The following is a 23,682-nucleotide window of genomic DNA, read 5'->3' as shown; positions in this document are numbered from 1 at the left end:
CCTTTCTCCCTCCTCTTCTTCCTCTTCTTTCCACACCCAATAGTTTCGGGCTTTCTCTTGACTTTGTGCTCAGGAAATCACTCCTGGCAAGACTTTGGGGAATTGAACCTGAGTCAGCCATGTGCAATGCAAGTGCCCTATCTATTGTGATAGTTAAAGGCTTCATGATTGAAGCCATTGTTGAGTAAAACATTCTTGTCAGAGGCACATACTAGAACACTTAAAAAAAAAAATCTCTTTTCTATGGGGCCAGAGTGATAGTACAGTGGGTAGGGCATTTGCCTTGCACATGCTTATCCCAGATTAAATCCCTGGCATCCCGTGTGGTCCCCTAAACCTGACAGGAGTGATTTCTGACACAGAGCCTAGAGTAACTCCTGAGTGTTGCCGGGTATGGCCCCAAAACAAACAAACAAACAAACAACAGTCACTTCTATAGTAACTATTGCTACCAGCTAAAACTCGGTCTCTATTCTTTCTTTAACTTTATGATTTCGACTGAGCCTGTTGGAATCTTAGGAGAATTTTAATTACAGTTTCTTGTATTTTTAGCTAGTAATAACATTTCTCTATAAAAACAAAGATTCTTACGTGTGTTCTTCCCGTGTTCAGCATCTACTTTAGTATCTAGGGTCAAAGACTTCAGGGGGTACTGTGGAAGGAAAGACTTACAGGATTGAGTAATGGGGGAAGAACCCCTGGAAAACAGGGGCTGGAAAGGTAGACCAGGTGGTGGTTTTGGTCAAGGAGACAAACATTTCTCTATAAAAACAAAGATTCTTACGTGTGTTCTTCCCGTGTTCAGTATCTACTTTAGTATCTAGGGTCAAAGACTTCAGGGGGTACTGTGGAAGGAAAGACTTACAGGATTGAGTAATGGGGGAAGAACCCCTGGAAAACAGGGGCTGGAAAGGTAGACCAGGTGGTGGTTTTGGTCAAGGAGACAAGTTTGGACCTCTTTACCTTTGGAACCTCTAAAACAAGGGCAGTTATTTGGAACTCTCCAGGGAAGGATTAAATGCTATTTTTTTTTAAAGTACCTTAATCCTAGGATCCAGTTCTCACCAAGAATGCTACCATTTCCACCTGTTACTATCAGAACGTTATAATGATCAGCAGGGGAACATGTAGCCTGGGAGCTACATGGATCTTGTCTTTTACTTAGTTAAAAAGTTATATGACCTTGAATGAAATTTAACGCATTTTTCTTGTGAGTCCATGGGAGTGGCCCCACCCGTGGGATCACTTTGACAGTTGAATCATCTCAATTATGAAATCCATATGGGGTGTTCTGAGGTGGTTCTTGACTAGCCAATGTTTGCTTGCCTTTCTTGCTTGCTTTTAAATTGCAAGTTTGTTTTCTTTCCAGTCGGGTCTCGAAAAGCGCATAGACCAGGCTGTGGATGAGTGGGACATTGAGAAAGCCGAGGAGCTCAGCAACCAGCTTGCTACTCGAGAGGTGAGTACATCTGTTTCCACATTTTCTAAAATCAATACATTTTCTAAAAGGCACATTTTGTTTTCCTTTCCTGGTCATGTAGAAGTGTAATAGCCAGCTGTTTAATCTAAGAATTTCCTTTGTCTATTTTCTTTTCTTTTACTGTGCCCTTTATTTCAGAATGGAAGGCTTTATGTTTGTCTTCACTAGTTAAAATCATTCTCATTTAATGCTTATGCTGGCAATAATCTAGTATTGATCTTCAGCCCTCGGTTTTCCTAGTTGGAGAACTTTTTCAGGCTTAAGTTAAAGGCTGGCTTTGTGTTCCCTCTTGCTTTTCTGACTCAGTTTAATTCTTTTGAATATATTTAAGTGTTCCAGTGTTCTCTTCCTACCTTTGTTTTAAACCCCTGACACCCCCAAGAGCATTCTTTCTGTCTATTCTATATATTCTACATATTTCTCTCAGGCCTACAGACTTTCCAGCCATTTTTTTTAAAACTAGTATCTAACCGTATCTAACATATACGTAACAATATGTATCTTAAAAATGTATTAAAGATTATTTTTCCAGGTATACAAGGCTTCCAGAAAATTCTGGCTTATACTTCTGGGGGGATACTGACTTTTGGGAATTCAGAGCGTCCAGAAAATTTTGATGTGCACTTCTGGGAGGACACTGACTATTGGGAATCCATCTTCTCTCTCAACTCATGTTGATGTGTGTTTTTTGTTGTTTCATATATTTTAAAAATACTTTGATGGGAAATGCTCTATCAGCCTTTTATTTTTATTTATTAGGGAAGTGGGTGTTGGGAAAGCAAAGCTCAGACTTCTGGTTCTGTGCTCCGGGAATCACTCTTGTTGGGGGGACTGTGTGACACCAAGTATCAAACCAGAGTTGGCTGCCTACGAAGCAAGTGCCTTAGCCCCTGTGCTGACCTGCCTTTCATTTTTAGCACTGTCTTTCACTCTTTCTTACACAACCTACCCCTGTTCCATAGAGAGCCTCATAGGTTCTCTCTGGAACCTTTTGGCTCTTCACACTGTTCTTAGTGGTTGGGTGGATTTTTAAACTGAGGCTAGTGATGAAATTGCTTTTAGAAATCCTCTTTTGTCCATCATCAGCTTTCAGGAATTTACCATTGGTGGTTATTAGTTTATTTTCGAGTTTTGATTGATGACCATAAGTTTCTGGTGAAGTTTATATTTTTACAGAGAAAAAAATGTCTAAAAAAGAAATTTAGGGATTAAAAATGGTCTTTTTTAAAAATCTTTTCTGTTTTCTTCCTCAATTCCCCCTCTCCCCCCACTCTCTCACACACATTTATCTCCTTTGTCTTCAGGGCAACCTTAATTCTATCATCAGCGCTCACTGGTTTGTACTTTTGGTTGTGTCTATCAATTTTTTACCATGTATTGCATACATGGGTGTAATTAGACCATACTTGTATTTTTTTCTCATTTATTTCAGTTCACAGAATTCTCTTGGACTTGTATTTTGTTGCAAAAAGCAAAAGTTGGTCATCTTTTTTTTCTAACTGAATAGTATTCCAGTATATAAATTATACCACATCTTTATCTAATAATCATCTATCAACAGGCACTGTATTTGCTCTGTATTTTAGCTACTGTAACCTTGCTGTCAACATTAGCATGGTGCTCAGAACTTAATTCTGGCTCTGCTCTCAGATATCACTACTGACAGAACTTGGGGGACCTCGAGGTACTGGGGATTGAACTACTTGTAAAGCAAGTGTCCTGCCCCACTGTACTATCACTTTTCCCTCCATAATTTTACTCAGTCTTCTCATTTCATAGTCTAATTACTTTGGTCGATAATAATGAGCAACTTTGTATTGTTTCTGATTTTCAAGAAAAACAGCTTAAGATTTTAAGGTCTGGGCCCGGAGAGATAGCACAGTGGCGTTTGCCTTGCAAGCAGCCGATCCAGGACCAAAGGTGGTTGGTTCGAATCCCGGTGTCCCATATGGTCCCCCGTGCCTGTCAGGAGCTATTTCTGAGCAGACAGCCAGGAGTAACCCCTGAGCACCGCTGGGTGTGACCCAAAAACCAAAAAAAAAAAAAAAAAAAAAAAAAAAGTAAAAAAAAAAAAAAAAGATTTTAAGGTCTGCTTTTGGTCCAGAGATAGCACAGGAGCTAAGATGCTTACTAGAATGTGGCTATAGTAGTCAGTGTGACTCTAGTTCGAATCCGTGGCATTGTCTCTGGTGACTATTAAAGCTATAGGTATTACATTTTTACTAAAATAAATTTGATAGTGTATGGTGCTGCACAGATAGTCAGATTTTACTGCTGGTTGTTGGTACTGTGGTGATTTATGTTTTTTAGCTCTTTGTGCCCTATCTTTGCAAATCAGCAATATACTAAAGATCATCTTTAAAATTCTATTCTTAACAAACATTGCACCTACTATTTTGTTAATAAGTTGTAGAATTTTTCAAGTTTTTCGTCCATTAAGATTTTTCCATAGCAGTGCTGTTTGATGCCAAAATTACGTTTCTTGGCCAGCTTTCAAATAATACGTAATATAATGAACTATCCTAGTGGTATGGCAGAACTTCAAATTTAGAGAGTAAACCAGGAATTGTCAACAAATGTTGTGGAGGGACATGAATGAGCTGAAAGTGGGTTGCTAGTCCTGTACAGGGATGGGGACAGTAGGTTATTATGGTCAGTGTCATGGGGTGTGGCTTGCAGTTTGAGTTGTAACTGAAAGACCCAGGGCACAATACCAATCACTGTTCTGAGCCATATTTGAGTGGGAGGTTTGGAATGTCCGGTAGCTTGCTTTGAATATCCAGAACTTTTCAGAGACAGGTTCTTGACTGTACCATTTCCGTGCCATGCCATATGTTGCATGCCTTTCTTGTATTTCTAGAACATTCTGAGCCTTCGTGGCTGCTTGCTGTCTTGTGGGTGCTGTGCTGGTCTCTTACATGGACTCGATAGTCCCTGTAACATCAAAGATAAATTCTTTTTAGAAAAGGCGCTACATACTTACCTGGCAAGGGAGACACCATGGTCACGAAGGTGGTTTTCCCAGGGTGAGGCTTATCCATTGCACTCCTGATGTGCTGACCCCTGTGATTTCCCCAAATGTGGGAAACTCAACTGCATAATTTGTGGTAGTGGGGGACTGAGTTCGCGCTCTCCCCTGGGGGAAAAAAAAGAAAAGGCATCACAGGGGTGGACTTGTGTTTCTTCACTGCCCTTTCAGTGATCACTCAACAAACCATATCCCAGTTCCATGCTTCTTCAGTCTTTCTTGTCATTTTGACCTTTTCCAAATGATAGGTGGCTGTGTGACTCAGTCTCTGGAGACCCCTGGTCAGTAGGTTTCCTCAGCCCTTAGCCTACTGAAAATGAAAAGGTAACTAACAGAGGTTCCACTCTACAGGATTGCTTTGTGGACTTGACAGCTGGGTACTCTCCTTTCTGTCTTTCTGCATCTTAGAGCTCCACACTGGTCCTGAACTTTGCACATGGAGAAGTACTGACTGCTCCTTGGAGGTCAAATTAGTCATTCTGGAATGTTCAGTGTTAAGCACATTAGGAAAAAATGTTCATTCGAAATCATTCAGACTCTCAGACAGCTCAGCTGCAAAAGGTATAAAAGTATTCTACTGCTTTCATCCTCCGTGGGTACCTGAAGTGGAAACAGACATTTGCTTTACTTTTCTAATTCATACTCTATCTTTAGATTCATCAGACCCTACTCATTTCCTTTATAGCAAAAGAAAATTTATTTTTCTTGGCCTGGGACAATATGTTTCCTTCCTTCCTTCCTTCCTTCCTTCCTTCCTTCCTTCCTTCCTTCCTTCCTTCCTTCCTTCCTTCCTTCCTTCCTTCCTTCCTTCCTTCCTTCCTTCCTTCCTTCCTTCCTTCCTTCCTTCCTTCCTTCCTTCCTTCCTTCCTCCCTCCCTCCCTCCCTCCCTCCCTCCCTCCCTCCCTCCCTCCCTCCCTCCCTCCCTCCCTCCCTCCCTCCCTCCCTCCCTCCCTCCCTCCCTCTTTTCTTTTCTTTTCTTTTCTTTTCATTCTCTAACTCTGGAATGGCCACTGCAATCATTTTGGTTATTTTGTGGACTGCTATTCCCTCAGTGCCGTATTGTCTCAGATGTTAGATTGAGACATTTCTGGCAGGAATTATGCTCTAATCTTCTTAGTGCAAGAGTCACATGATATGTATTTGTTCCCTTTATTGGTGATGTTACTTCAGTGGTATCTCAAATATTTTTCTGTAATGCAGCTTTTTATGTAACTTAAAAGCATCTCATGGTAAGATGTGGGATAATTGTTTTTGTTTGTTTTGTTTTGGTGTTACTCCTGTCTATGCTCTCAGAAATCGCTCCTGGCTTGGGGATACCATATGGGACGCCGGGGGATTGAACCGCAGTCTGTCTTGGGTCAGCCATGTGTAAGGCAAATGCCCTACTGCTGCGCCACTGCTCTGGCCCCAATTTAACACCATTAATATTCCATTTCTCTCTATATCCTACTTGAGCTATTTTATTCTGATGGTTGTCAACTGACTTTAGATCTTTATTTGTTTATTTATTTATTTTTGGGTTTTGGGCCATACCTGGTAGCACTCAAGAGTTTTTTTCTGGCTCTGTGCTCAGAAATCGCTCCTGGTAGGCTTGGGAACCCTATGGGATGCTGGGGATCGAACCCAGGTCTGTCCGGATTGGCAGTGTGCAAGGCAAATGCCCTACCGCTGTGCTATCATGCCAGCCCTAACTTTAGATCTATAAAAAACTTAGCACTTTTTGTCTTGATCTGTCCAGACAAATCTAAAATTTGGCTTCCATGAGATACTCTTCTGTATCCCTGGTAAGTCTCTGAGTAAGCCCAGTCTACTGAGAATTGGATGTAATTTCTCCAAAATTTACGTATTTCAAAATGAATGTCTCAAAACCTAGATTTAATGCCAGAGGCAGCACCTGAAGGATGGGATTGGGGGGTGGATGTGGTCTCTAGTACCAGTGTCCCCCTGCCTATAAAGAGAATTTTGCCTGCATAGCTGCTGCTCTCTCTAGAGCTCCTATGCCTCAGCTGTAGCATGTGAGTGATGCCTTGAAGGCCTTGGAAATGTTGCCATTGAGGATACTAATTTCTGGTTTGGTGTTTGGTTTTATCAGACTGCTATTTTAGAAACAGGAATTGCCTAATACTAAGCAAATTTCCATTTATTTTTAGGGTGGCTATTTCCTGTCACACTTTGTGCCAGTTGAGATTGCTTTTGGAATCCATGATCTTTTCAGCACTTGTAGGCACTTTCTTCAACTATTGTGCTTCCTTGTGAATTAATAATACATTGTTCTCATGACATAAATCTATAATTTAATGTGAGGTAAAAATAATGATTAAAAGAATAAAATCCACTACTTTGGGTTCAGCCTTTTCCTTGTATAAGTGGAAAACATCTGGAAAGTGTTTTTTGTTCAGACACAGACATTGGAAAGATAGTGATGCCATGTTAATTAAGCACCGTGAAGAATCGCTAAAGTAATCAAGATGGAATTCTTGAATAAACAGTTTAGTTGGAGATTTAATTTTTCCTATTTATCCCTTTGGTGCCAATCACCATGGATCTGAAGGAAGGGATTTGGAGCAGTGAGGAGCCCTGAGTTGGAGAGAACCCCATGATGACTTAGATCCAGGCATGCGTGGTCCATTGTCCATTGTCTCTTGAAAATCAAGTGTACTCTGAGAAGTGGGAATTGGGGCTTGCTGCTAAAGCCTTTGCTCAGAGGCACAGATCCCAGACTTCTTACAGCCCTTTTCCAATCATAAGAAGTGAAAGTAATGTTTGATGTTTAACATTTTTAATCCTGAGCAAACAATAGGGCAGCCACAGTATTTTTGAAAAAAAAAAAAAAAAAAGTGATGCCAAGAGTTGAATCATCTCTGAGATTGGGTCTTCCTTCCTTCAATAGTTTCTAGAGTGAAACTCCTCCCTGGAAGGTGCTTTAATTGTGTGCAGGGAACACCTCTATTGTTGGGCTTGGAGTCTCGCCTATTGATTATGGCATCTGATCTGTTCAGGAGCCACTTCAGGGTCACATGTATGAATCCCCCATCACCTATCTCCTTTGGTTGTGCTGTGCGGGCCAGTGTTTGACCCAGGGTGGGGGCCAGCCTATCGTGATGGATGAGCCGTTTTGGAGGACAGTTATAGAGTGAAAAGAGATTTTTGTTTGTGTCAGACTGATCCGATTGTTCCCGCTGAACGAAGAAACCTTTAAAGAGACCTTTAAAGAAATAGCATTTCTGAGTCTCCACCCTCACAGTAATTAGAGCAACAACGCCTAATTCTCCAAACCAGCCTGGAAGCTGATTCTGTTCCTGGAGAGTGCAGACCTGGGTTCTGGGTGTGCCTGGCTCCTTCTCTTCTGTTTGTTGCAGGCCTTGTCATACCTGTGTGTAAAAGGCAATCGAAAGCATTTTGAAATAAGGCTAAATCCCAGTTTCACTGAGGAGGGATCATGAAACTCTTATTTTAGAGATAATCTTAGGTTTTAGAATGGGAATTTTCTCTCTAGACATCTTCCTGTAATAAATAGAAACCAATCTAGTTAGAGCGCAAGATTTCTGCTGCCCATGAGTAGCCCTTATAGAACTAGATACATCGCTCTGGGTGACTTCACTTATACTTGGGTGGGGAAGATTTGAGTTTTGTCTGGTTTATGTCTTTCAAGATCACATCTGTAAGTGATTCAAATAGAATGGGCTTTGGCAGCACCAACTAAATTTAATTCCTTAAAAACATCAATATGTCATGGTGACATTCGAACCATTTTGTGTAACCTAGATAAGGTGTCATAAAGTCCTTTTATAATTTGTCAGATACATTGATTAATGCTTTCAAAATTATAAGAGAGCTTTATATATGAGATACTTCGATTATAATCTTTACTGAGGCCTGAAAACTTTGTTATTTATAATATGATAAAATGGTTTGTATTTTAAAAGTCTTTGAAAGTTAAAGGCAATGATGTTAGCTTTTAATGATTCTGAGCCAGTTATATATTTGGATATAACCAAACTATCACAAATATTACAAAAATTGTACTTTAACAGTGCTAATTTTAGACACAAATACTACATTCTCTGGTGAATTAAAATTCAATTTTTTAAATGTATTAAACAAACTACTTTCCCAAACCAAGTAGATTATATTGAAATCTTAACAGTTCATTATTTACTAGTTAAATATGGACAGTAGGAAACTACCTGTTTACAATTCTAAAGTTGGAGAGTGGATCTCTTTTTTTTTTAACTAAGCTCTAAATCTGAGTATATTATTTGTTGGTTTTAGGATATTTTCATAGAAAATAGGAAGGCAGTCTCATTGAAGAAGACATACCTTTGACAAGACAGTCTGATCTTCTAAAAAGTTGTCCTTTTGCAAAAATACGCTGGAGTTATATAGTTCTAGGTTTGTTGCTTATAGTTCTTCCACTAGTTCAAGGTTAGGCTGTAAATTTCCCTAGAGGAAATTTGCTAGTTTACACCCTAGCTTGTTAAGTTAGCTTGTTATTTACACCCTACTTTTACCCAAACAAAGGTGTTCATTCCCCAGCTTCCTCTCTCTTTTCATCAACCCTTTTGACCTGTCAAAGTCCAGCTGGATAGGTACTTTTGTCTCTCACTAGACCTTCCTCCTCCCAGTGAATTTGTACTGCTAGAATAAAGAGAGGTTTCAGTTTGGGTTGGCATGCAGGAAACAAACCAACTCCATGATTCTCTCCAGACTGGCTTGGTTTATTAAATTCTTTGTAGCTACCTTGTTTCAGACACGTTCACCTGGGGTTGGAAATATGGTGTGTGGGGTGATTTTAAGATGCTGACTACAAATTGCCCTTTATGCCTCATCTCACTAGGTTCATGTTGCACATGCTGCAGTCTTGATGGAATGAGTTTGAACTACCTGTTCTCCTAAACATGCTCCCCAAATAATAGTTCTTGAAAGTATTACCCATCAAGAATTATCATACATGTAGTTCATAATGAAAATATTATCTTAACTTTTGGAAATTAGAGATTCTGCCAAACTTGATGAGTCATTTTCCATCAGTGCCAAAGTCAGAGCTCTGGTATTTTAGGTACATGATGGAATCATACCTGCAAGCAGCTTTATTGAAAGATTTAGAGCAGCAAAGATGATCCTGTGCTTTATTCACTATCCCAAATAACACAGCATTTTCTTCCTGTTTTTGTAAATACTCTCTTGGGGTGGAGTTATCTTAACAACCCTGTTCCCAAGGTAAGAAGATGGTTCAGTTATGAAGGTAAATGCATATTCCAGTCAGTTATTTTAAGAATTATCATTGGCCCCTATGATCTTACTCTACAAATGATGGCAAATATTTTGTATTAATTACTAATCTCTAGCCACAGGAGATTAGGTAATCAGTGTTAGAAATGCATTAAAATTGATTTGTTTATATTAAGAATTTAAATAGCTGGGCCCGGAGAGATAGCATGGAGGTAAGGAGTTTGCCTTGCATGCAGAAGGACAGTGTGGTTCAAATCCCAGCATCCGTTATGGTTCCCCGAGCTTGCCAGGAGTGATTTCTGAGCGTAGTGTTAGAAGTAACCCCTGAGCGCTGCCAGATGTGACCCAACCCCTGCACCCCAATTTTTTTTTTAAATAGCTATAGTATAAGCTTTGACTTCTTATTGAGCTTTGGGCCACACATAGCAGTGTGCTTAGGGCTTACTTCTGGCTCTGCTCAGAGATCAGTCCTAGTTGGCGGGACCATATTGGGGGCACATGTGTCAGTGATCCAACTTGGATCAGCCACATGGAAAGAAATTGCCTTACCAGTGCCACTATCTCTCTGGCCCCACATGGTTTCATTTTTATTAAAAAGAGACTGATTTTTGCTGTTGTTGTTTTCATTCATACCAGGAGGGATATATGCAGAATATACTGTCTCATGCAAAGTCATCTGATGTCAATAAATTCTTTGGCATAGTTTGATATGTTTGAAAATTTACTATTCTGCCCTCACCCTCTTACTCTTTCACTTCTCTAATGTATTCTCTTTCCAGTCAGACAGAAGAATTTTGGGCCATTTCTTTTATGATATTTTTCACTGATGAACTACTGATGAGCCTTCTTAGAAAGGGCAAGCAGAGAACGACCTTCCCTGAAGCAGCATTTGCTGGTTGGCAGCTTAGGGAGACATACCTGTGGGGGGAGAGTGCAGAGTATCTGTTAAAATCATCTAGAATGAACTTATTCATTAACCTGCTGATTTCTCAGTGGTTTATTTACTTCAATGCTTTTTGGGTGTTCTTTAGGAGTGTGCCCATATTATGGGGCACTTTTAAATAACCACTTCAGTTCTTGGAGGCCTCGTTCTCAGAAATAATTCAGTTATTTCATATAGAGAACGGATTTGTATGAAAAATAGCTCCGACTAGCCAGGGAAGGGACGATCTTGCCATGTTCCTTTATATCCAGTTGTGAGAGGTGTTTGCTCCCATGAAACTCTGGATAGCCTGGATTCAGGAGCATCTGAAGCTGATGCTGAGGTAAAAGTGGCTTATCTGGTACCAGGTGGGCCAGCTCAGATGCTAGCAGGAGGTCGGGCGTTTCCTGGCATCTTTCACGTTGGCCTGGCCAGTCACCTAGAAGAGGGCTCCTCTGCTCTCTTTTAATTATGTTTATCTGTGCTTTTAACAAACCTTAAAAAACGATTTCAGATGTTACAAGTCTAATTAAAGAGACAGACAAAGCACAGTTTATACTGTAGATTTTTTTTCTGCAGTTCAATTAATCAGCATGTTTTCTCTTTTAATTAAAACCATTTTAGTAAATTAAAGCCCACAGCAAAACACATATATAATTTGTTTGTAATTAGCTCTTAATTGGTGGTAGTTGAAGCTTAGCACCCTCGGTTTCTTTCTTCATGATTGCCATTTTATTAGCAGCCAGTCATTAATTAATCTTTTTCTAATTAGCTTATAAAACTGTTGATGGCACATTATTGTAAATGTGATTTTAAGTTCAAAGCTTGTTAATAAGCTTTCTTACTTAGAAGAACAGAGATAAAGAAATTGCTGAAAACAGTACTACAGTTCTTTTTTTTAAAAAAACTGTCTTTCTTAGGAGGATTGTGTAAAGCATCTAACAGCTTATGGTTAAATTTTTAATGCTTTTTCCCCCCATATGAATGGAATAAGTTGCTGGAATATAAATATCTATTTCCAAGCATAATTTCAACAGTATAATATCTTTTCTCCCTTCTTTGGAACACTATAATCTACATATAATTGGAAGTCTTAAGTTATTCTTAAAATAGTTGTTATATAACCCAAACTATTTCACTATGACACCAAAGTGGTTAATGTTAATTACTGTTTTTTTATGATAATCTGAATCTTTGTATATTTTCTCATATCTCAAGATCCAAATACATATCTTTAAATGAGTTGCAAGGTGACTCACTTATGTGATTATGTTTTAAAAATAGGATTTATGGGTCATAAATCCTTAACTGTTGACCTTAACTGTTAGGAAGCGGTGGGTATGAGAAGACATAATTGGTAAGTATTTGTACCATTGTATATGTGTCGATATTTGTGGCATATAAACATGCAGCCCCACACCTGAGTGTTTTGAGATTACAGTAGGTTAGTGCCAATGACAGAAAAGACTTCAAGTTATTGAGTGTCAGAGTTTAAATGACCAGCTACAGTATTATTGGCTGTGGGTCAAACTTCTCCTTCTCAGGTCTGACCTGGGAGAGAAGGACCCACAGCCTACATCTTCCATAGTACAAGGCACATTCAGTTGTGGTTGAGTGTAGCACAGTCTTTCTTGGAATGTTTTACCAATTTCTTAAAACTCTTTGGTTGACCTGCTCATCAATATTTGTGCAAAGCTTGGGGAATTATTTTTTAAAAAAATGGAGCAGCTCCATCTTTGGAAATGCTTTTTCTTATTGGCTTTTTGAACTTCTCATGTTCTTTCAACTTGGGCTGTTTCTTGTTTCTTTTTTTTCTTTTCTTTCTTTATTTTTTTTTTTAAAGGCATTTTGTGATGCTGGGCAGCCGACACTAGAAAGGGATAGCTGACAAGGGAAAAATGAAAAATGGGATAAAAAAGTAAATGAATAATGTCATATTACCAAAAAGATGAGAGGCTAATTTGTGCCGACTTTTTGCTAATTTTGTTCAAGCCTCAAAATGAGGAGCTGTCAGCGTTGTGTGTCGCACTGATGACAGTGCCAATGATCCATGAAATAAGCTGCCGCTGGCTTTGTTCTGATAAGAATGGACAAATCTGCCCCGTGTTCGGCTCCCAGAATCTCATTTTCATACTTGCATGCAGGCGAAAAGAAATAAGCTGTTTGCAGGCTTGATTAATCAGACAGTGGAAGGGGGGTTGTCTCTTTGATCTCTTTCGTCTCCTAGGTAACTTGCTTGACATTAATGTTGAGCTCGAGTAAAGACAATCAGGAATTGTCGACCGAACTGATAGAAAAATTAAAGACCTTAACACTTTAAGTACTCCAGTAATGGTTCCGCTTTACTTCAGAAAACATCTGTTTTCATTTAATTAAAGAACAAAAGCGAATGGCATAAATATTTTTCATAGAGGCCTATTATTCCATTAAAAAAGTTAAAGTATGATAATTGGTATTTTTAAGTGAAGGGCCTCGAAAGTACTCGAAAGGGAGGAAGACTTCATAAATCGGTGGCAAGCTAGTAATTTTGAGATGAGTACAGTCTTTTATGAAATGGATCTAAAATTCACAGCTGTGCTAGATGAAGCCGTTGTTGGAATCAGATGCTTCCAGTGATTCCCAGCAAACTTTGGAGTGGCCAGGATTTTGCAAGAAATGCGAACTTTATTTGACAGTTTGTCTTTTCTGATGGTTCCTCGGTTACAAGGTGTGCCATTATATCTCTTTTACAACCCAATATGATTTACACATGCTAAACCTGTAAAATTGAAAGGAATTAAAAAAATGTCGCCGAGCATTTGCTTGAGGTTATGCAGACGCTTTTACAAATCTTCCAAGTGGCTGTAAAGATGAATGCCTCAAGGGTACAGCCAGGACCCTGCTTTTCCAACCAGCTAAAGCCCTTATCTTAAATCCAAGCAAAGTACCATTAATCTTTTTGAAAGACCTTTTATGGCTTTTAATATATCCCAAATTAGAACATTTTACACCCTTGGTTCCTGAAATATGGTGATAAAAAGCCTTTAGAGCTTAATTTTCCTTACCGCTTGCTCTGACCAATTTGCAGTTCTTTGTGATAATGTTTAGACACCTTAATTAAAATGCAGCAAAATATTGGATGTTCTATATGGAAAATGCTGATACTTGGCCTACACAGACGAAAAAATTCTGTATGTATATTTTTTATTCGTTTTAAGAAAAATTCCTCCTGCATTGTGTGGCTCGAGTTATCTGATGACCCTGAAACAGTTTTTTAAATAGAAAAACCATTGAACAAGCTTTTGTGGTGTTTACATTGGGCATGAAGATGCATTTTTCCTTTTATGGAAGCGGGAGAGGGATTCTTGTTGGCCTGTATTATTTGTTTGTAAGGCCGAAACATTGTATGACATTTTTTTATCTTCTGGAACTCGAGGTAGTCATCTTATCTGGGAAAATATTGCTGTGTTGCTTCCTAACTATCTCTTCCAAAGTGGGTCTTACTTTTCTTTATGTCCAACCATTTCTGTTCTTTTCTTTTTCTCCACAGGAATTAGTGAAACACATTCATTATAAGCACGTGAAACACAAAACTGATTATGACTTTTTACCATTATTACAAGTAAAAAAAATTGTCTGAAAAATATGTAGACCAGGCTGAGTTACTGAATTCTCGTTTGAACAACATTCTCTTTTTCCTCCCCCAAGGTAAAAATACAGTGATAAAACACACCTTTTTTTTTTTTTACATAAACTGGTGTGCTTGAAAATTTGCCTCTATGCCTAGCGTTTAATTATGCTTAGCTTAGCACATGAAATAATGGTCTTCTTATAAATTCCTATGAGTGCATTATAGTGACTAATTATTATTTTATTATTATTAATACTGGTTGGGGGCTGCACACCTGGCATGCTCTGAGGCTCCTCCTGGTTTAGTGCTTAGAGGTTACTCTTGGCAGAGCTCTGGAGACTATGCAGTATGAGATATCTGCCTTGACTCCTGCAGGTACTTCATCCCATTGATCTCTCTCTCTCTCTCTCTCTCTCTCTCTCTCTCTCTCTCTCTCATAGTATGTTGTTTTAAACAAGTTTGTATTATGTCTTAAGGAATATAAGCTGTGAATCTTCACCATGATGTTGGTCTCTTCATGTGATGTTGGTCTTGGTGATAGAAAACAATGTACACTTTCAAAAGAGAGTGTGTGACCCTGTTGTATCCCATTTCAGTAGAATCTTTGCATATTCAGATCACAGAGATGTTCTCTGAGCTTCTCTCTCCAAATTCAGAAAATATGTGGGAGAAACTTCATTGTTAACATTATAAGCCTTGTTTTTACTTATAGTAGTTTTTGAAAATAACTTTGTCCCCTGATTAAGAATACAAGGCAAAGAGAGTTCATCCTTGGAGTGTAGACCCAAGTTAAATAGGTCAACCTACTGAGTAGGAAGGCACAACCTGGTAAAACTGTGGTAGCTCTAGCTTGCCTTTGCATAGAGAATACAGGCTAATGTGGGTTTGGAAGCAGGGCACAGAGCAGGACTGAGTGTGGAGAGATGTGGTCTACACCTCCCCCCAACTCCCCCACAACTGAGCTGTAGTTATTTGGTTGCTTCTACTGCTCCCCTCAGATCATATAGATCATGCATATCCTGTTTCCACATCTTTTCTATGGGTGGCACCATATGAATAGTACTGATCAGACTTGGAACCTAAGTAGTCAGTCCCTTCCTTTGCCACAGTTAGCTTGCAGGTCACAGGTTGAGATGCTGGGGCCTTCCCATCCATTGATGCAGTAAATCAGAGCTCAGCCCAGTGAGATCATGGGTTTTGTTGTAATTTTGACCAAGTTCACCTCCCAGTTGTGAGCTTTTGCTTAGGGATAAGGCACTTACCTTGCATGCAGCTGATCCTGGTTCTATCCCTGAGCACTGCCAGGAGGGATCCTTGAGCACAGAGCAAAAGTAAGTCCTGAGCTCTAGGTATGGCCTATTAATTCCATACCCCCTCACCCCCAAAAATCAAACCACTACAACACAATTCCAGTTATGCCAGAGAATCTTCGAAGTGCTGCTTTCTCAGTAGATGCTGCTACTCCTCCTCAGGCCTTTTTCTTTTCCACTTAATCTGTGATAAGGAACTAAAAGGCAGAGGCTGAAGAGGAGTTTTGAAACAAGTGGACCTGGTATCCCCTTCTTGGAGCCTCTGTCTAGAATGGTCTTGTGCTTCCTAGCCAGCACCTGAGCCAGCAGTACCTGGCAAAGGCCTGCACTGTGCTTTCCTAAGTCACTTGGAGTGAATGTGGCACTTATAATCAAGTATTCGGGCAGCTACTGCCTGTGCTGTTTTTGAAAGGTCGGGAAAGTCACTCTTGGCTTGCTTCATGGATGCCCCAGTTTCATCCACCAACCCTTTTACCTTTGGCAATTTTCCTGTTGGTGTGGACCTTGGTTTCATTGTCAGCTGACTCCTTATGTTTCCATTCTTTATATAGATTCTGCCCCATTCTTTATATAGATTCTGCCCAGGCTGAAAAGCCAGATCTGCTTTTACTCTCAATTATAAGTCCTAGTCAGTTCTTGATGGCTATTTGGGGGGGTCAGTAAAGAGAAATGCTACCTCTGCCAGATGTCCCTGTCCTAAACCACTGTTTCTCCTCAAACTATCTTCTATCAACCCCCCCAAAAAAACAAAACAAACAAACAAAAAAACCCCTAAGCCTTCAAATTTCAGCTTGAATACATGGCTTGAGAGTACAATTGTTCTTTGTGGTTTTTCCAGTATTTGTTGTGGACTGACTTGCTTCAGGAGCGTCAGTATAGAAAAGGACAGATGCAGGAGAAAGAGCTCTATTGCCTCTGCTGTTTAATGTGGATTCTTAGCCTATCATTGAGACCATCCACAGAGATGGCCATTTTACATCCGATTACTCTACAACTAGAAAATGGCCCTGGGTTTACTGACAGGGAGGCAGCTGTTGGCTGGGATGCTGGGTGTTAGGGGTGGTGGCCTTAGACAACTGCAATCAGAGCTGAAGTGTTGAGGGTATAGTAGCCAAGACTGTTGTGGGCTGAGTTAGAGAAGACTTCAGGCCAAGCCCCGCCTTTGGGCTAAACCCTGCCTTTGGGCTGGCCTTTCTTGGACCAGGACAGGACCAGCAAAATCAGAGGGGCCACTTTGGCATGGTCAGCCTTGCACCCCTTCTCATCCTTTTATTCTTTTTTCTGGAGTTCAGAGCTGTGGCCCATCATACACAGTGCATTTGTGAAGTAGTAATTAGTTTCTCCATGTTTTATTAATCACATCTGTGGCTGCCAATCAGGGCTTCAGATCAGCACATGATAACTGGTGTGACCATACTGAGTTGCTGTAATTCTAGCCCAGAGCGAAGAGACTTGATGTCTTTGTCAGTCTGCAGTCTTATCGGGGGTAATTCCTGTTTGGCCTACTGAAATGTGAAATAGCTTGTAGATCCTCATCACCGCCCCATGGGCCCTCGAGGGGCTTTGGTCATACAGCATTTGTCCCCCAGAGCCTGGTGCCTCTCCTTTCCAGGAGGTTAGAGACATGGAGGGCGCTGCCATGGTGTGGTTTTCCTTCGTTGTTCAGAGGGGTCTGAGCACAGAGTTTTCATGTTGTATATGTGTGGGTTTTCTTTCATAGGTTTCCAGATACTTATGTTTCTTATTTTCTTTTTCTTCATAATTCTTAGCTTGGTGTAAAATTTGCAAAAGCAGTTGCCTGCCATAAGTTTATGAAAGCCAAAAAAGAAGCCGAAAATTCACAGGCTGCTCGAAAAAAGAAGAAACTTGCATGGGGGTAAGTTTATTTAAGGATTTTAGCAGTGATCCCCCCCCCCTAATTTTATAGGAATAGTAGGCTTTGGTGTGGATCTAGTTTGTCTCATTGTTGTTATTCACTTTATTCCTTTATCTTTACATAATATGCACAAGATTGTAAGTCTGGAGGTGTTTCTTTATTTTGTTTGATTTTTATCTTATAACTGGTAAAATACATGAAAAAATTCTTAAGTGTTTTATTTTGGCATGTTACACTGGCACTTAGCGATATGTAACTTTTATCACTTGCTTCTTTTAGAAATGCGTTTCTTTGTGTTCTCTTTGTAGGTTTGAGGCAAAGAAGAGATGGGAGACCAAAAGCAACATGGGGTACATGTGACTTGCCAGCATTCAGCCGTGCGAGGCTTGAGTTTACTGGACTGTTGCTCAGTTCACTGCAAAGATGCTCCTGCTGTGCTAAATATATCTGGAAATCGATAGAAAGAGGTGAAAATAAGCATAAAATGTGAGAGTTTATTATCAAATTGCTTCAGTCCTTTCCTAAAGAGTTCATTCTATTGAAGTGAATGAACAGCACATTCTGTTTCTTATGCAAGAAATTGAAGCATATATACATGGGCAGAAGATAAGAATGTATTTATTTATTTACATAGTCCTCCAGTATAAAATCAATTTTACTTTTCATCCATCTGGTATTGCATAGCCCATGAACTTCTTTTGCTTTCTTATCTGTACTTAGTGTAACTGCATTCAATCTGAAAATCTTGATTTTTTGAGTGGCATTTGTTTATAATGGATTAGTGCAAGAAATTTTCAATTGATTATTGCTTTTGCAAATGATTTTTATTATCTTCATGTTATAAAAGTAATTTTTGATTCTTTACTGGAGGTAGTAGTGTTGTATTTTAGTCATCAAGTAAAGCAATTATTTTTGTGGACCTTTATTTAAATAAAATATTATAAGTACCATTGACTATGTGGAGAATGACTTAAATTAATTCTTCTTGGAATGCCTTCTCTTTTCTTGGTGGGAGCAATGCCTGACAGTACTCAGGACTTACTCTTGGGTCTTACTCTTGGGTCTTACACCAGGGCTTTCTCCAGAGCATGTGTGGTACTGGGGCTTGATCCTGGAATAGCCACATTCAGGACAGGCACTGTAATCCGTGTACAGTCCCTAATTCTTCTTTTCAGCCATATTATTTTTTAAATTATGATTTTTACGGGAGCATGATGTTGTATTACGCAGATATGATTTAAAATAGTGTAACTCTGAATATCTTAGAAACATAGTTTATTTGTTTTACTCTTTTTCCAAACTCTTGCTTGAGAAATTGAATTACTTAGCAAGGAGAAAGCAAAGATGGGTGTCGTGCAGGTAGTTCCTGTTAAGTAAGTGCATTACATCGGCCTCATTAGAAGGACTCTGAGGAAATTGGAAGTGTCTGGGAGCCCAACTGGGATTTTGCTCTTTGGGTGCTTTTCTGCTCAGTGCTTGCTGCTGAGTATGGTTTTCCTGTCACCTCCTTTCCTGGCTTTTGACTGTCCAAGAGAAACCTTCTTTGGCTAAATAGTATTAGGAACATAGAAGCTGAGGCCTAATTCTAGCTTTGTTGTCATTTCCAAATATATGGTAGTAACAAAATCTTACTAAATGATGGGGACATAATTAGTGCTTTTTTGTTTTTAATCTTCAGACTGCATCATGGAAAGATTTCTGGACTAACTATCAGGAACATTCTTGAGGAGTGAGCTCCCGCCTTTTAGTATGTTATGTAGATATTGGTATAGATTGTAGCCTCCATCATCTCCTTTCAAACTCCTGCTATATAGGAACCTTCCTTTCCATCATTGTTGGAGGACTCCCTGCTCTCTGTGAGACTCAATGGTGGGCCTTATCTGAACATCGTATCTATTGCCTCTGCTTACTCTTCTTTTCCAGCATCTTTTTCCTGGGAGCTTTGAGTGACCCCTACAGGTGTGTTTCACCACCTGCTCTGCCCCTACCTTTGCCAGAGTTGTCATCTCTGTGTCTGGCATGTCTGGGGACCCCCTTGGGCCCAATCCTGCCAGCAGAGCCAGCCAAGGCCCAGCCTGCTCCTGAACATTCCATTGCCCGAGGACTGTGTTAACTGAGTGATGGGTGCAGCCACGCCACGTGATAGCAGAGGCAGCCATAGTGGGGACTACGACAATGGGGCACATCACCTGATTCGCTGTGTATGTAAATATTATGGTACAACAGACATGGGAGGTGGGAGGCAGAGTTGGAAAGATGAGCAGGAACCCTGCAGTGACTATTTGAATATTTTGTCAGCTTTAATTCAAATTAGACCCTTTCTTCAGCACAGCAGTGAAACAGTCATTCTTGGAATGTCTGTGTTGCCCAAAATGTGTGGTCATTGTCTTCTCTACCTGCAGAATAAAGATTCTTTGTGGAGTGGTAATAGCTTCAGTTCCTGAAGCTTCACATGAGTATTAGACCTGTAATGTAAACAATCGGTCATTGCTAACTGCAGCAAATCTGTTTGAGACACAGGCATTGACATTAACATGAGAGTGATTTACTGTTTAAGGACTTGAGGCTGAAATAGCTCACTTCAGACGGTAATTTGGAGTGGCAGAGCATTGGTTTGGAGAAGGGAGTTGGGGGGAACTTATTTGTTGGGGAGCCTCAGGATGTTTCTAGTTTTCAGCAGAGCATTCTATTTCTTTCACCAAAAGGAGAGTTTGAATGTATAATCTCAGGTTTGCTATAATTAGTTCTGATGACAGAATTAAATACCTGGGCCAGAACCATAAATCAGTAGTTAAACAGGTTTCTGCAACTGATCATAAATTTCAGGCTCTGTGTTTTAAACGTACTTATTTTTGAGGGAACAAGGGGTGGGCAGGCCAGTGGCGGGAATAAAATGTGATCTGTATTTTGACTACTGTTGCTTAGGATCTCACATTTTAAATCTGATTTGGGCTGGATAGCATTTAGGGTGCTTGCCTGTTTTGCAGCTGACCCGGGTTCTATCACCAATACCACAAATGGTCCCCCAAACCCAAACAGGAATGATCCCTGAGTACAGAATCAAAAGTAAGTCCTGAGCACCATCAGTGTGGCCCAAAAATACTAAAACAAAACTTTTTTTTTCAATCTACTTGTTTTTCTGATATTTTTGTCTAAAACATTAATTTTAAAATATTTTAATAACTATGTCTTCTTTTGAGAACACAAGTTTAGATTTAATTTTTTTTTTTTTTTTTTTTTTTTTTTTTAGTTTTTGGGCTACACCCAGTGACTCTCAGGGTTACTCCTGGCTATGTGCTCAGAAATTACTCCTGGCTAGGGGGACCATATGGGACGCTGGGTATCGAACCAGGTCCGTTCTGAATCTGACGCGTGCAAGGCAAACACCTATCGCTGCGCTATCATGCCAGCCCCATAGATTTAATTCTTTTATTGTTTTTGGGAGGTGGCACGTAATGTTTAGGGGTTACTTCTTGTCTTGTGTTTTGTCACTCCTAGTGGTGCTCAGGGGACCATATGGGGTGGCAGGGATCAAATCCAGGTTAGCTGTATGCAAGGCAAATGCTTATTTTCTGTACTACCTCAAAAAGCCTAGATTTGATTCCTAATATGAATGTCCACTTTCAAATACCCAGAGTTGGAAAGATAGACAGGGAAGATGCTTGCCTGCATGTCTCACTGACCTGGATTTGAATCCTGGTACCACTACAGTCCTCAGAGCAATACCTTTCCCCAATGATCCCTGAGTATGAGAGCCAGAAAGGCCCTGAGCACCATTGGGTAAATAGGTGTCCTGCTAAATAAACATGTTATTTCATTTTATTCAGTTATTTTATTTTTATTGTTTGTATCTGGCATATAATCATTGTACTATCTCCCTGGCTCCTGTTATTTTTAAGAGATAAAATTTGGGGAAACAAGGTAATGTTATGTCAGGCTCCATTTTGGAAAATTAACTTATTGAAAATGAGTAGGCAACTGCAGGACAAACTGGACCAATTCAAGTTTTTCCACATTGGCAGAGGTTCCTTTTATTTTTAGTATCTGGCGGAGCAAAATAAAAAATCTTTGCTTGTCAATTTAATGTTTTTTTCAAGCCAATATTTTCCTTCAGCCAACTGGCTGAAAATTTACACTCTACCAAAGTCTTAGCCCTCACTTCCATGAAACAAACATGTAATGAAAAAAAATTTTTCCCTCAGAATCAACTATAGGTTGATATTTGTGTCATCGGCACCTCTAACATTGTAATGGATCTGAAAGTATTGTGAAGTGTCTGTGGCACCATAAAGGTAGGGCAACTCCAGGCATTTGAAGAAATTCATTTATCATTTATCCTTCCAAAACTTTCTCATTTGATTGTGCCAGAGACTTTCTGAAAAGGGAGTTACCCTGGGGTAAATATTGGTAAATGATCAAAAAGATGATTCCATCGTTGATCATCACCTTTGCCTCTGACTAGCCTTGTTGATCGTTTTCCAGTTTGGGGACTTCTCTAGATTAGGATGAAACAGCAGACCCGCAGCCTCTCTTCAAGTTTGTGGCCTCTAGAGCAGAAACTGCACAAGACTGGCCAGGAAAGGGCTTCTTCACTCAGGGGTGTGTGGCAGATGCACCCTGGGACACAGAACTCATCCTTTGGGGTTGACTGGCAGCCTCGCCTCCTCCCAGGTGCCTCGTGTGTCGCTCTGCTAGGATTTCGTCAAACCTAGCATCCCTGGCCGTGTGGCCTCCTACCATCATTGTGGCCTTTGCCATTTGGATCTGGGAATAGTGACCAGCCGTACCCTAAGGTACATTGTGTCTGAATTGTGCTAGAAGAGAGGACCATGCCAAAGGATAATTTTCTTTTTATTAGTAAACCCACTTTGGTTTCCAGTAGGAAGAGCCCATGTTTTTCCAAGTGAGATGGACCTTTGTTAAGAAAAGGAACTTGGAAATGTCTCCCTCCCATCTAGGCCCTGTTTCTGTAGGATGCCCAGAATAAGCAAAGGGAAAGGGGGGGCAGTGCCTCAAACAGTCTTGGCTCCCCACACAGCTGGGCCCACTGGCTGGCACCTCCTGGCGCCCCAGTCCACAACTCCCCTACAGCCCCTACCCGCTCCCCTCCTTTCTCTATTGCTTCAGGGGGCCTGCTCGGTGACAGGCATGGAATGAGGTAATCTTTTCCCACCTCTAATTTCTGAAGGGTGTGTTCGTCCAGTTATTACTTGTTCATTGAACTTCAAGGTTTGGAAACCCACAGCTAAAGTACAAGCTGTAATTATTGATGTCTGTTTCATATTCATCTGTAAGCTCTGGCAGCAGGTCAAGAAATGAATCTATCATTGCAGCTTCAGGCTGAATGTGCCTCGGCCGTCAACCCAACTGCTTGATGGATAGGAACAGTGCGGGCAGCTCGGGGGAAAGGGGAAAAGCAGGAGGCTCTGGGCATGTCTGGGAACGGAGAAAGGGGGAAGAGTTTCCCTGCATTCCCGCCTGCTTCCTGTCAGAAATCTGCCCCGGATGCCATGTGTAGAAGGGGGGCTAATCTGAGTGAAGAGGATGGAAACCAAGGGGTGACTGAGAGTTAGTTAGTTGTAATATTCAGAACAAAGAAAGTCTCTTCTGGTGATCATTCAAGAACCCAGACTGGAAAATTCTCTCTGGACTGTGCCCTATTAGAGTCGCTGGGAGTGCCTGTTGCTTCCCACCCGGGATGGGACTGGTCGCCAGTTTTCCTCCCAGTTCTAAGGCTCCCCCAGAGTTGAAAATGGTCAAAGGAGACCCTGGAATGAGTGCAGCTGATTGGGTCATTTGAAACTTAGCACTGGTCTCTGCATGGAGGTGTACTGTGTCTGTCTGTGTCAGGGTTATGTTAACCCCAGCTGCTGACGCACGCTCACAGAAACACACACACACGCATGCCATCACTTAAAACCAAGTGCATTTCCTGCTCATGAGGGTACCCCTTCTTAGGGACTCTGATCTAGGCAACAACCTATTTCCGGTGTAACTTGTGTTCCTGCTCAGTCCACTACCAGGGGTCTCAAACTCGCAGCCCGCAGGCCACAAACGGCCCTCCGTACAACATTTTGTGGCCCTGCCCTAGAGGAATCTTTTTGTTTTGTTTTGTTTTAGTTGTTTGGGTCACACCCCCCCAATGTTCAAGGCTTACTACTGACTTTGTACTCAAGGATCACCCTGACTTTGCCTCCTGCGGCCCCCAGGCAAATTGAGTTTGA

General features: G+C 40.5%; 1 protein-coding gene and 1 non-coding gene across 2 annotated transcripts in view; both read left to right on the top strand.

Moving 5' to 3' along the window:
• The window catches only part of FAM204A (family with sequence similarity 204 member A), a 34,993-nt gene extending 16,591 nt beyond the window's left edge, over positions 1–18,402 (top strand). The window contains exons 6-8 of the mRNA XM_049764539.1: positions 1,370–1,459; positions 17,352–17,458; positions 17,767–18,402. Coding sequence (XP_049620496.1) covers positions 1,370–1,459; positions 17,352–17,458; positions 17,767–17,818 — 249 coding nt within the window. The 3' untranslated portion in view covers positions 17,819–18,402. The remainder of the gene's footprint in view (positions 1–1,369; positions 1,460–17,351; positions 17,459–17,766) is intronic.
• On the top strand, positions 4,456–4,619 carry LOC125995496 (U1 spliceosomal RNA). Its single transcript, XR_007491010.1, has one exon. It is a non-coding gene; the product is annotated as a U1 spliceosomal RNA (small nuclear RNA).
• Positions 18,403–23,682: the final 5,280 nt, after the last annotated feature.

This window comes from Suncus etruscus, chromosome 17, assembly GCF_024139225.1.
Source record: "Suncus etruscus isolate mSunEtr1 chromosome 17, mSunEtr1.pri.cur, whole genome shotgun sequence".
In the NCBI taxonomy this organism is placed as follows: domain Eukaryota; kingdom Metazoa; phylum Chordata; class Mammalia; order Eulipotyphla; family Soricidae; genus Suncus; species Suncus etruscus.
This window is presented reverse-complemented; position numbering and strand designations above follow the sequence as displayed.